General features: G+C 38.1%; 1 protein-coding gene across 1 annotated transcript in view; it reads right to left on the bottom strand.

Annotated features, from left to right (window-relative positions):
* LOC122801303 (extracellular calcium-sensing receptor-like) overlaps positions 1 to 14,594 on the bottom strand; it is a 106,095-nt gene that overhangs the window by 55,293 nt on the left and 36,208 nt on the right. The window contains exons 2-3 of the mRNA XM_044070848.1: positions 11,405 to 12,232; positions 7,829 to 8,056 (exon numbers count right to left, since the gene is read on the bottom strand). Coding sequence (XP_043926783.1) covers positions 7,829 to 8,056; positions 11,405 to 12,232 — 1,056 coding nt within the window. The remainder of the gene's footprint in view (positions 1 to 7,828; positions 8,057 to 11,404; positions 12,233 to 14,594) is intronic.

The following is a 14,594-nucleotide window of genomic DNA, read 5'->3' as shown; positions in this document are numbered from 1 at the left end:
ACAAGAGTAAACAGAAGCACTCCAGGGGTTATACCTTTATTCACAGAATATTACACATTTATTTCTACTGGTACGATACTTTCTAAGACTCTTATATTTATTTGTTATGACAGTACATGCAGACAAATACTAACCTGCCTCGTGATGCAGCCTTTGCAACCTCGCATCATGGGCTTGCTGGTTCGCAGCCCGCTCATCTGCAGCTGTCAGAGAAATACAGTGATATTTAGCCATACCTATCCATAGTATACACAAGCTAGGCAATTATTAACTACTTAGTAGAATGAGTACTTAGTACCGGGGCATTAGGCATCTGCCGAGACTCCTAGATCCACTGTTCCAGTACATCCCCCCTCTGTCACTTCAGGTCAGCATGGTGGTGCCTGACCTGCTCACCAGTCTGGGGGATACCTGTGGCACTGGTGAGGTCACGGGCGAGACTGTCCCAGGCCTCCGTTTTATACTGTGAGCCCTGGTACTGGCCCTGCAGTAGTTTCTGCTCGTGGTGTTTTACCATGAGCCATACCATGAATTTTGACTCCAGGATGCCCCAGCACTGCTTAAATCAAGTGCCTTCATCCACACCATCCATTGTGCCTGCAGTAGGAAGCTACAACCAGTTATGGGAAATATTCCCACATGTGGGGTTTAAATACAGCCAGTTTCCTCCACTTTCCTGTGATTGGCCGGTTTTGAAAATGCTAAGCTATGGACATACCTGCTTACCTAAGGTTGGCACTGCTTAAAGAGGTATACCAATAGGCAGATTGAATTGGCTCCCCTACACATTGCTTACACTTACTAAGTTGAGCTGTGCTGTGGTTAGCATTGCTTAATAGTTAATTAGCATTATATCTGCCTTTTGACAGTGATTTAGTCTTCATTACAGGTTATATATGTGTCTGGTATCAGTGATTCATGTGTTCATACACTGTATAGGGACCCGGGGACTTCTACACTTTATTACAATAACACCTCAAATATATGCTTACTGCAGTACTCCAGTTCACATATTTATGTTGAGTGGCAGGTTATACAGCATCACATTGTACATAGATTCAGTTCACATGTTTGGTTTGATTTTCCTGTGGTGAGGATTAGTTTTCTGATACCTTGTTTATATGTATTGCTATGATGGCTTAGTGGTTAACTATTGTGACTGTGGTGTACAGGATCCTCAGTTCAAGTCTTGCAGAGGCAGTTTATTTTGTTGCTGGGCAGAACACAGGCCGTTGGGTACAGAGTGATTAAGGCACTTGAAAGCAGTTGTACGTGGGTATGCACGGGTTTGGGTGGAGCTAAGCAATGCTAACCTCTGGTTACAGTTTCTTACACTCAGTTAGCTTCTACTTTGCTCAATCTGTGTAGGCAATGCTTACCCCCATGCAAACACACTTAAACATGCTTACTAGTGGTTGTGTTCCAGTATTCAAGGTTTTAGTGCTTATATATGCTTAGTACTGCTTATTTGTGCTTAAACCTTCTTATCAGTGCCTTATTCATTATGACACTGACACTTTACATGTGCATTTAATGCAGTACTCCAGTTCACATTTAAATGCTGTTTAGTAGGTTATACAACAAAAAACTGTACAGAAATGTTCATGTACAGATTTTACATGGAAAATGGTATGTGCTGCTGTGGGACTTGAACCAGGAATGCCTGCTCATTAGGCGGATGCTCTGAACACTACACTATTGCTGTGTTGCTTCATTTGCATATCTTTTCCTTGTTATCCTCTTCAGCCTTTTAAGCTGCTTTAACCATAGCTAAGCGATGGGCACACCCATGCACCTACAGTTAGCTGTACTTGGATTTTTTAAAAAAAATAAAGGGGTTTATTCTTTTTATTTTTATGCCCTGTTGCTGTTGTACACATGGGGGACTGTTGGTGGGGATATGCGGACACCTATGAGCGGTCTCGCTCATTTATTTACACTTTCTGCTGTTCTACTTTGCAGGGGCATGTTTATTCTGAGAGCTCTGCTCTCAGACACGCCCCCTGCACTCGTCCATGCTCTGTGTAGGATTAAGAGTTCAGGCAGCGCGCCTTCATTAATATGCATGGCGCGTTGCCGTCCTCCTCCTAAATGGACGCTTCCATGCAGGACTAGACTAGTCCTGCATGGAAGATTAGTAAATCCGGGGGAGTAATTATACATTGGTAATATTTTGTAAACAACATACAATATCTCAGCAACCACTCAAGTTACACACATACTGTTAGCAGCATTTTATTCATCTAGCTAAGAGCTTCAAATTAGGCTAAATAGTTCTGTCTGTGTTACTTGGTTGTTGAGATATTTCTAAAATGTGAAAATTATATCTATATAAAGTAATATCATAAAAACAACAGGTAATATATATTTACCTGCACTAGACAGAGGCCAGATATTAATGCAGTTGAATTTGACATTGTGTAAGCCTTAAAATGAAATCTTTGAAACCTTGTATGTAGCATGGCTTTGGAATTATTGATGCACATATGAACAAGTAATATTTGATGCCTAGAGGCATCAGTAGGAGCTAACTGCAGATGCATCTTGAGGCATCACTGGGATGTAATGAGTTAAGAAATCAACAGTGTATCATAGAGAAAGCTACTGGGATTATTTTAAAAAGACACGCATCTAGAGCATTTCTTCCCAGGCCTCCACTGAAAATTGGATTTGTTCCAAGCCGGACTTTCCCAGCAAACAAATGTTAAATAAAAATAAATACAATTTTTAGACTTGTTGATAATAACTCCCCAAGTAAAGATGATAAGCAACTAATACTCCAATCTTCAAAACAAACTACTTCATCACTAAAGTGGAGGATATTCTTTTCTTACATAGAACCTTTATCACATCACATAAAGTGAACTGATGTATAATAAAGACCTAGGATGCTGGAGATGTAAACTATATGTTAAAACTGGCTGGCAACAATTCTTTTACGACTGTATAAAACTTAAAACATATTGGGGTAATATGAATTCTCTCTTACAGTCTGTTTTTAATGATAAATCTATGCAGAGCAAATCTCTTATTTTGTTTAATACACCTATTCCCATTTGTGTCACAAAAATAAAGTACCTTCTTTTATGGAGTATCTTAACATTAGCAAGAAAAGTCATCCCCAAGAACTGGAAGAATCAGACTAGTCCTACTATGGAGGAGTTTGTGTGTGAAAATTATATCTATATAAATTAATATCTTAAAAACAACAGGTAATATCTATTTACCTGCACTAGACAGAGGTCAAATATTAATGCAGTTGAGTTTGCCATTGTGTAAGTTTTAAGATGAAATCTTTGAAAAACTTGTATGTAGCATGGTTTTGGAATTATTGATGCAAATATGAACAAGCAAGCAAGATTTGATGCCTAGAGGCATCAGTAGGAGTTAACTGTAAATGCACCTTAAGGCGTCACTGGGATGTAATGAGTTAAGACTGACTTTTAGTTTAACTAAATGTTAAAACTGACTGGCAACAATTCTTTTATGACTGTATAAAACTTAAAACATAATGGAATGGAGTAATATGAATTCTCTCTTACAGTCCGTTTTTAATGATAACTTTATGCAGAGCAAATCTCTTATTTTATATAATACACCTATTCTCATTTGTGTCGCAAAAATAAAATACTTTATTTTATGGAGTATCTTAACATTAGCAAGAAAAGTCATCCCCAAGAACTGGAAGAATCAGACTAGTCCTACTATGGAGGAGTTTGTACACTTAGCAACTAATGTCTGCCTTCTTGAATGTATCATGATCAAGACAAAAACATCTACAATCACAGACTTTAATAATTAACTACCAACTACTCATCACATTTCTTTTTCTGTTTAAAAAGCCTTGTTTTATAGTAGACAGCATTGTAAATAGTTATTTTAGTTGTAGTTTATTATTGTTCTTTTAGATGTGTATATTTATTTTATAATATTTCTATTATATATTAATGTTTGTTGTTAAAATTTTCAATAAAAACAATTGAGAAAAAAGGAGGTCCAACAGACACTGTATGTGCATAGAAATCTACATCTCAGAGGTCATTCTTCTTAATGCCTTTCATTGCAAAGGGTTATGTTACACTGTACACAGTACCCCACCCCCCCACAGGTGTTTGTGCAGGAAGAGTGACCCCATTTATTATGCAACTTCACCATATGGTGATAAAAGTTTGGGAGAAATGTAGGAACATAACCCATGAAAGACCATGCAAAATAACTGGGTTAAGCATGGCATGGAATAGAAATAAAACTGAAAGTACATAGACGAAAAAATGTGATTCTAAAAAGTGCTGAATAAAATGAAGAACAAAGGATGTCTGAGGAATAATTAAGGGAAATACAACACACAAAAAATAACTTCTGGCAAAATGTGGTTAAGGGAAGTGAGGAAGCACTTCAAAGAATCATTATAATGTGATGGTATCACAGTAAACACTATACCTAAAATGGAATTACACTCATGGGTCTCCAAAACAACAAGAAATGTAGCAAAAACTCAAAGGACTTTGTTAGGTTTTGGGTAGAAACAATCTGGACTAGCAGGTACAAACCCAGGTTAATAAACCAGTGAAGATAAAAATTAGTCCACAAAAATGGTAGTTTCATAATTCACTGCACTGACTTTCAATTATAAGCTACTCAACGCCAGGAGTTTAAATCTCAAAATGCATGCGCTCAAAGCACTCCTCAGTATGGAGAACGTCGACATCTGTGCAATAACTGAACCTGGTTCAAGGCTCCAGAGAGCACCCCAGCACTATCAGGCTACAACTCATACCACACGCTTCGGCCACAGAACATGGACCGAAACACAAAAGGAGGGGGTGTAACTATATTCATCAAGGATACCTACACCTCCAGGTTAGTGGCGCAGCATGATACCTCTGAGATCATCCATGTACAACTAACATCGGGCAAATCTGCAATGCAAATTGTGGCCTGCTACAGATCACCCTCCATGACCCAGGACCACCACTCCACCTTTTTGGAGACACTGGAAAACATGATGGTCCTACCAAACACCCTGATATTGGGCGATTTCAATTACCCTACCATTCACTGGGAAAACTATTCGAGTACAAATTCCCAGGCCCAGTGCTTCCTGGAATTCATCAACTCAAATGCCCTGGATCAGCTGGTAAACTCCCCTACCAGAGGTGAAAACATATTGGACCTGGTCATCACCAACATGGGCGACAGATGTTCCACACCGAAAGTCAACCCGTCACTGGTTAGATCAGACCATAAACTAATCACTCTGGATGTCCACACCCCACCACCAGCCCCAACTAAGGAAACCACAGTAAAAAACTTTTCTAAAGCAAACTTCACCTTACTTAAGACAGAGGTGGTAAGTTTCACAGCCCCCACGCTAAAGGATAATGTTGCCCAAGATGCAGAAACCTTTACAAATGCACTCTATGAGCACCTACAAGGATGCATGGATTGTGCCATCACTAGCAAAATCAAGACTCACTCCTCTAAGAGAAGGAAACCAGTTTGGTGGACCCCTGCAATAGACAGGCTATACAATAGAAGGAGGAAACTAGTTCAGAAAAAAAGCAAATCCCAAGAAGGAAAGACATCCCTGATCAGTATCAGTAAGAAACTGAGGTACCTCATGAAGTCATCCAAGGCTAACTTTGAAAGAAAAATAGCCAAGGATTCAAAAGATAACCACAAAGCCTTCTTAAGCTATGTTAAGAATCTAAGTGGCAACTCACAGATATGCACTGAACTAGTGCAAAATAGCACAAAATATACTGAACCTACTGATATTGCCAACATCCTGGCAGATAGATTCAGTGCAAACTTCACCCCCCTCTCACCTCCAAAAGGGCCCACAACAATATCGGGAAAGTGTAGCGTCCCAAAAATCACAGATGTACAGGTGAAAACAGCCCTTTCAAAAGCCAAAAACACAGCATCAATGGGACCAGATGGTGTCCCAGGCTGCGTCTTGCACGAACTACAGAACAAACTAACCCCCCACCTAAACACGCTGTTCAACCTCAGTCTCCCCACAGGCTACGTGTCTTTAGAATGGTGCACAGCAATGGTTATTCCTCTCCACAAAGAAGGGGCCACAACTGACCCTGGTGACTATCACCCCATAAGCCTGACTAGCCTGGTCTGCAAGGCTGTGGACTGCATTATCATGGAACTCATTAACAAAGGCATTGGGAACCTCCAAACACTTGACCCGACCCAGTTCGGCTTTGTTAAGGGCAGATCATGCCTACTGAATCTGGTTGACTTCTTCGAGACAGTCACCAAGGCCATAGATGAGGGAAAGGTGGTTCACACAGCCTGCCTTGACTTCGCCAAGGCTTTTGACACCACTCGGGTATTACAGAAAAACTCACCAGCCTGAACATAAACTCCTACATCATGAGATGAGTTGCCAACTGGCTTACAGACAGAACTCACGGTAAGAATAGCGGGCACCAGGTCCGACTCTAAACCAGTCACAAGTGGTGTCCAGCAAGGCACGGTCCTGGGACCCCTATTGTTCGGCATATACTTTTCAGAAGTACAGGCAAACACAGGAGGACTATGGCTAACCAAATTCGCCGATGACTGCAAACTGGGAGCCATAATTGACTCTCCGGCTGACACGGACATCCTCCAAAAGGATCTTCCCGTTTGGGAAAAACAAAACACCCATGAAATACCACATAGGTGGCAGCTCTCTTAATACAGAAGAGGTAATAAGAGATCTGGGGACCCAGGTAGGTAGTAATCTCTCCTTTGACAATCATATTGCCAAAGTACTTAGGAAGTCCTTCTATGTGGCCCATCTAATTACTAAAGGGTTCGCATCTAGAAATAAAGAGGATATAGTGCCTCTCTACTTGTCACTCATTAGACCCATCATAGAATACAATGCCCCATTTGGGATGTACCTCACAAGACACTTCCAACAGCTGGAAAGACCACAAAAGTACCTCACCAAGAGGATTAGTGGTCTCAAACATATGTCCTAAGCAGCTCGACTGAAAAAACTCTGGCTGTACTCAGTGGCATATCGCTTACTCATAGGTGATCTCTGCCTGACTTATAAAGCTATGTCCAACTCAGAATTGATGGACATGCTCCACCTAAAGAACTCCAAGTCACTGCGAGCCACGCGGTCTAGTGAGCTAAACCTCGCCACAACAATAAATATGACATGCTGGAGGGATTGATTCCTGTCACAGAGACTCCCCATGCTTTTGAACAAAATTCCAAATTACATCAGGCAGAGCCCCTCACTAACACTCTTCAGGAGAAACCTTGACGAGTAGATGGGTAACAGAAAATATAACCCTGGGATCACTTCATTGTCTTTGCTTGACAGAGGATCAGTTAATTAATCAATGGGACGGCGAAAGCCGACACACTCTGGCTAGGCTTTTAAATGCCCTCGGGCAGATAGCCTAGTCCCTACCTATGAACCTATGAACCTATTTCTGTGCAATCAAAAGTCCATTTGATGAATTTTGCCTGAAGGAGATAAGTATGTATTTTCTGGGAACAATATGAGAAAATATTTTTGTAGACAATGTAGAATCTGTGACAATCTCACTGTTAAGTTAGAATGGGCAGAAGTAATAAAAGAAGGGAAGAATGCATAAGACAATGCATGAGGTGGTTGTAGTTATTTGTAGAATTATACATGTTGTTGTTTAATAGGATTGGGGTATTTTCCTGACAGGGGAATAAATAGACATATTGTGTGGCTGAGTGACATCCTTGTTGAGGGGCTTCTGTTTTCCAAAACAATAAAATGCTATTATGTTTCTCATAACAGAAATGTCTTACAAAATAAATATAATTTGCTGCTTGCCTGTCTTTGATCACCATTCCAGATCACAGCATTCTCGTTAATCATAAGCTCTTGTCCCTTTGTGCCAGCAGCAGTGAAGTATCCGACTGTTACAAACTGAACAGATCCCTCTTTGCTTTTCTGCCAGTTAATTATGTCATATGATGTGGAAGAATCACCATAATTATCAAATTTCACTTCTTCTCCTAATGTACTAGTGAAGGAAACCTTTTGTAGGTAATAGTGAAGCTTTCAAGGAAAATAATTAAAATACACATCACAAAGCTAAGCAATTGCAAGTGATATCTATTTCATATTTATACATTATTTACTGATATTTTTATCTGACCTTCATGACATTTACACAGTATACAGAACAAGTGAAATCACACAGACGTTATATCTAAGCATCTACTTGAATAGGTTCAGAAAGTTCAGTGGTAATGTTCTTACTAAAATACATGTGACACAAATCAGTGCATCATTAAAAATAAAAAAGCTTATCAACAGTTTTTATGGTGAAGGAGGAACCATCTGCATCACCCCACACCAGTGCATCTCTAAAATCACACAACATGAGGGGAAAATGAATTTTTTTTACCACCCTCTCTGTTCAATATTTTCAGTCTTACACATGCACACATAAACACAGACCTTCCTTTCAATGAACTGCATCAGTGGAATGTTTCATCCCATTCCTCTTTCAAAGGAAGGTACACTTTGACAAACTACATGGATTCTGAATACATAATGTGCTATACCAAACAACAAAACAGCATTAAATGATATTGCAGCTTTCAGCAGTCAAGCAGCATGATACAGCAAAATGCTTTGCAAAGACGTATAATAATCTATATACATCCCACTCCTTAAACATGGCTGACCCACTCTTCTATCTGTACTACAGCTGCAGATTTTAAGATGCTGGACATTAAACCTAGAAATTTGTGCAGTTGTACTGTGTGGGTTGTTGAAAATTGCAGCTGTGCACATTTCACTTAACCGCCACTCTAATCTTTAAGCTTTTCCATAGAAATCACTGCTCTTCTCTTAGAAAATACACTCAATCATACAATTTTCACTAGAATTTTCTATTCTTCCTCAGAATTTTCTCACACTCCTAATACAGATGATATAACTTTTACTTGTACAATCCACACATTATTCATATTTTGGCCTAAAGTTTGGAAATAGGATGTTAATTGTCATCTATGTGCAGCACAGTTTAAACACTTTCTTTTCACGGATTAAATCATTTTTATTTGCAGAATACATTCACTGTTTCAGCACTGCAATGACAATCTTACTACAATACCACTCAGATTAATCTAAGTTGTTATAGTTACAGTAATTAATTACTGTCAACTGTTAATGATTGTATTATCATAAATCTGTGTCTCCTCACAAGATGGTGCCTGAAACTTTTACTTTTTGTTATTGTTTGCAGTTATAGTTATCTTCTATGTTTTCCACTATAATGAAAGTGTTTTGTGTGTTTTAATTCCTGTAGCATGCCATGGATCTGAAAGGACCTCTTGATTTAGCTCTCTTACCTATAAAATGAATAAATAAATAAATGGCATACAGTGCCTCTAGCTCAATCATGTGATAATGAATACAACTGATCCTCTACTGACCTTAACCTCCCCTTCAAGAGGACATGCACCATACTATGTCTGTCTTGTGTAGAATTTGAGAATAGAACATTGGGCTCATCATTCATGCCTGTTGAGTGTAATTGATGTGATGTGTAAAACCGCAACAGATTAATTCTTCAACTGTGTGTATCTTTTAATATTATTATCTATCCTCTGTGTTCCCTCTGCTGCTGAAGTATCTTATATCCTTAATTAATCTTTAACTCATGTAATCTCTTCTCCATATTCAAATGGTGTCATCACAGTCAGTCCTATGTACTCTCTAACAAAATTAATGTGTGATATTATCCACAGGAAAATACTAAAATATTGCACCCATTTGCCAAAATAGAGCATGATAAATACTTCAATTCTGTCTTATGAAGACACCTGTGATCTTCATACTTGCTTTATTCATATACAGTCTGTTGATTGAGTGTTACCCCTTCTTCTTTGTATACAACATTCCCAGATGGAACTTTAATGGCTACATGCTAGCAGTCTTTTATGACAATCATGACTAGAAGACCTCCTACAATGTGCATGGTGCATTGTACCTGGTCATGCAGAGAATATTACATAGTCAGACATGTTCTACAGCATACAGCAGAGAATCATATCCAGTGACCCGGTGACAAACACAGGTGAGATAACTACTATAGGCACAGTGGGACACTGAAGTGCTCTTGTCAGAATGTAAAGGTCTGTGAGTAGCTTTGCGTTACAGTGGGATGAGTAAGCCATTCTGCTGGGTTACTGTCAGCTCAATAGGATACACACCACATATGTGGTAAAAAGTCACTCCACTAAATTTGCTGTTGTGTTATGAGGAATCATCATTTGTATCACAGCCTGACTGGACACACATCACCTCAACTTGCCCTACCCTTTTCATCCTAACATATGGAATAAAAACAGCATTTATGAAAAATATGTAAAAAGATGTTAGATACCTTTCACATGAGTGCAAAAGCAATGACCAGATATTAACAAAACTAAATGCATGTTTATTGAGACACCCAAAAACTAAAGACAAAGAACAGATTAATAATCACATACAATTAATGCAAACTTTATACATCATCTGGCTGCTTAGACATTTTTACAGACTACAATTCATTTTCCGTAAGCAATAACTGAGTAGTGTCTAAAACTAGCAAAAGCAAAGAACAGCAAATACATTATGTTTTTCTCAAAGGAAGTAACGGAAAAGATTAATACACACATGATGTATTCATAAATTATAAGTCATTTGCTGATCCACATCCTAGGTCTTTAATCTAATACAAAACATTTAATATAAAAATATAATGCACCTACTGTGTCACTTAATAAACCTAGTCAAACACAGGAATGCCCACTCTCCCCACAGAATGTGAAGTGACTTACAGTATAAGGATAGCAGCTCAACAGCATTTCAACCTGTTTTATACTTTTTCCCCCCTAGGAGTATGGCCCCCACTTGTAAATCCAAAATATCTGTCCATCTCATTGAAACTTTGAAATGCAGTATGACAATTCAGCCATGCTAGCAAGGTCACCAAATAACCGGACATTATCATATAGATCTTTCAATGCTCTAACATCATTCACGTGGAAGTTACGTGCGAACAATCTATTTACCACTACTAACCACAGTAACTTGAAAACTAAAATTTTATACAGTATTACTAAGCAAGTAAGACGCAGCTTAACACAATACAATTTTCAGGATTCTTCTGCAATGACACAGTATGACTCATATGAATTCATCACTTCTCTTACTATTTAGAATTAACCACGTTAGCCAAAATTACTGCTTAAAGTTTCTTTTTGTTTTTTTGTACATATGCAAAATATGTTGTAGTTTCCACACTGTAAAAGATATGAGCCATTTTTGTTATACCTAGCCAGAGTAATATAAAATGATCAATACACAAGTGCATCTACGCAGTAAAGAAATGTAAAATAAAATAAGTACCTGCCAGGGCTCAAAATCTGAAATGTTGGCACATGTACCATTTACAAAAGGTCCATTTCCACGTTCACAAAGCAGTAACATGTTCAAAGAATGAACAATGGCATAAACAGCTTTATAAACATTAAATGAAATCCGAAGTTGTGTGTCATCAGTGTATACATTTTCTTTCTCCTTGAGAGATTCTTGTCCAGAACATCTAGGCAACATTTTCTTCTCGGTACTCGTGGCATTAGAAAAGTTCAGAACACAGCCAAACATTGTCTCCCAAAACTCTGTCAGTATGTTATTGTCTGGATATAAAAAAGCATGAACTGTCAACAGATAATCCTTAAATCCAGGAATTTCTGCTCTGCGTATTGCAAAACCAGTTGTACCTCCTAATGATGTGTAATATTTCTGTGTTGAAAACAGTGAAGCTGTAATCCAAGCTTCACTTGCAATCCACTGTATACCAGTAATGTTCTGATATACAAGCTCTTCAAAAACAGGAAGAAGTTCCCCCTCTCCAGAGAAGGCAACCACCACCCGAGCTGATGATTGTCTTAGCATATTTACAATCTCAAGGATTCGTTCCTTGTTGTAAAATTTTGGGATGACTTCATGGTAGGCCAAACAGATACCCTGAATCTTAATTTCTTCAGTTAATAAATTTATACCATATATACCATAATCACCATATTCTGAAATTGCTGCAATCCATGACCAGCTAAAATATTTTATCAACTGAACAATAGCCTTCACTTGGAAAACATCATTTGGTATAGTTCGAAAAAATGATGGAAATTCCCACTTATCAGACAAGCAGGCACAGGTGGAAAAATAACTCACCTGAAATAAAAGATTAATAGAGTAAGCAGATTTTGGCACCTCATAATATTATTGCAACAAAGACCATACAACATTTCAAATTGCTTAAATAGACTTTCATTTTATTTTTCAGGACATTATTATGTAAAATGCATTGTTAATCAATTTAACATGAAATATCTAATCATAACATTACAATTGTATAAAGTTTATAGTCATTTCTGCAATTGAGATTTAATTGCCAATTGTTGTTCTTGCACCAAATTTAATTGCCAGTTGTTGTTCTTATACCATTTTGCCTTTTAATGATCTTGATAATAAGATATCTATGGTATGGTGTCTTGTATCAGAAATGTACAACAGAGTTTATAGAAATGATGATGTTATATATCAGGATCTAGCTTATGCTTTTAATACAACTCCTCATAAGGAACTCTTGAGCCTACTTGCTAGACACCAAGTTTGTTTGTCTTTTCCCAGTTAGGGGTTGCCACAGTGGAACTCCGGTGTGCTAATGACTGGCAGTCGATTTTTATGGTGTTGAGTTGACAGCCCGATGCCCAACCTTCAGCATTCACGCATGTGTTTCAGAGGCCACTCGACTGCAGGGAGGACATGCAGACTCCACACAGAAGGCACTCCAGCCGAGAATTGAACATGAGAATGTCTTGCTGTGAGGCAACAATGCTACCGCTGTACCACCATGGCTAGACTTGCTAGACACCAAGTAAATCAGTAAATTGGCAGGTGGATCACAAATTGGCTTAGTAATGAAAAATGTTGAGTTAAAATTGCGAAATGTCATTCTGAGTTTGGCTGTATCTGAGCAGGAGTTACTCTGAGGTGTGTACTGGGACCTGTTTTGTCTATGCTTTTCATGTCTGGCTCTCTTATATCTGGAGGAACTGCTGATGACATAAAAGTGGGTTCTGTGGTCACTACTTGACCAGCATAACTTACAAAAGTTGTTAAATAGCCTAGATGTCTGAGATAAGAACTGCCATATGATAACAAAAAAAAAAAAAAAAAAAAAAAAGGATACCCATAGGATACAATTTTGTAAAATGTTGACCAGATAAGAGATCTAGGTCTTATTGTTAGGAATTTTTCCTTTGGGGTTCACTTCTTAGAAGTAATAAGAACTTAAACTTATGTTAAGATCCATCTGCATTAAGGACCCCCATGGTAATAATGCCTATCTACAAATCAGTTATTGAAAATGAGGCTTCATTTAGTATACATAGCCCCTCTCTGAGCAACAAATCAGAAAGAATTGAAAGATGATTTACAAAACAAATTTGCAATGTAAGGAAATTATGGTATAAGAAAAGACTGGAAAACTTTCCATGTTCAAAGTAAACACAGACTGGTCAGGGGGGACTTCATTCTGGCTTTCACGTCTAAACATGACAATTTTATTAGGTAACAGCACAAGGATAAACTTTGCAGCTCATTCAAATGAAACATGAAATGCTAACAACTTTATGGAGATCATAAGAACTAGAAATAGTTTCCTGAACGATACTTTCCATAAGAGGGTGGAGAATTGGTACAACTCATTGACTTTACAATTGAGAAACTGGATACACCTGCCACCTTTAAGAGGAACTTGTGTAATTTGATGGTAAACAGGATATTTGACCCAATGTTCATAGGGGGCACACTTTTGAAGACCTGAAGTAGGCTCAAGGTATGTTTAACAGCCAAATATTGAAAGACCAAAATAGTAAACAGTAAGTTAATCAATAAATAACCTAAAGCATCTACAAATTTATGTAAAGTGCAGTTGTAATTTAAAATGTTGATGGCTACCAATCATACATTTAAATAACCCCTCAATTGTTCCACATTTCACAGAATGTCCATATTTGCACCTCAGAATTTTTGTCTGTTCCTCATAAAAGTTGTGGCTTTTTGGAAAATCATGAGGGGACTGAAGTTACTAAATAATGACAGACATTTTAGAGTTTCAGAATTGTCATCCTTTAGAAAAATAACTTTAATGCAAAACCTGTTATTCTATCAGCTTTCTATGTTTATAAGAGGAATATTTCAAATCTGTCCCTGATTTTGGGACATTGCCCCCCAATCCTTATTATTTTCCAGAATTTGTGAACTAACTGTTCAGAATTTGTGAATTTGTGTGAGGAATGACACCATTTGTGCATTTGTGAGAGGTAGGCTACCATCTGTGAATTTGTGTGAGGTGTCCCACCATTTGTGAATTTGTGTGAGGTGTCCCACCATTTGTGAATTTGTGCGAGGTATGCCACCATTTGTGAATTTGTGTGAGGTATGCCACCATTTGTAAATTTGTGCAAGGTATGCTACCATTTATTTGAAAAGACTTACAACTTTTAAAAGGCATACATAATGTAATGTG

Source organism: Protopterus annectens, chromosome 4.part1 (assembly GCF_019279795.1).
Source record: "Protopterus annectens isolate FY-2018-M chromosome 4.part1, PAN1.0, whole genome shotgun sequence".
In the NCBI taxonomy this organism is placed as follows: Eukaryota; Metazoa; Chordata; order Ceratodontiformes; family Protopteridae; genus Protopterus; species Protopterus annectens.
The sequence above is the reverse complement of the archived record's forward strand: the minus strand, read 5'-3'. Positions and strand labels throughout refer to the sequence as shown.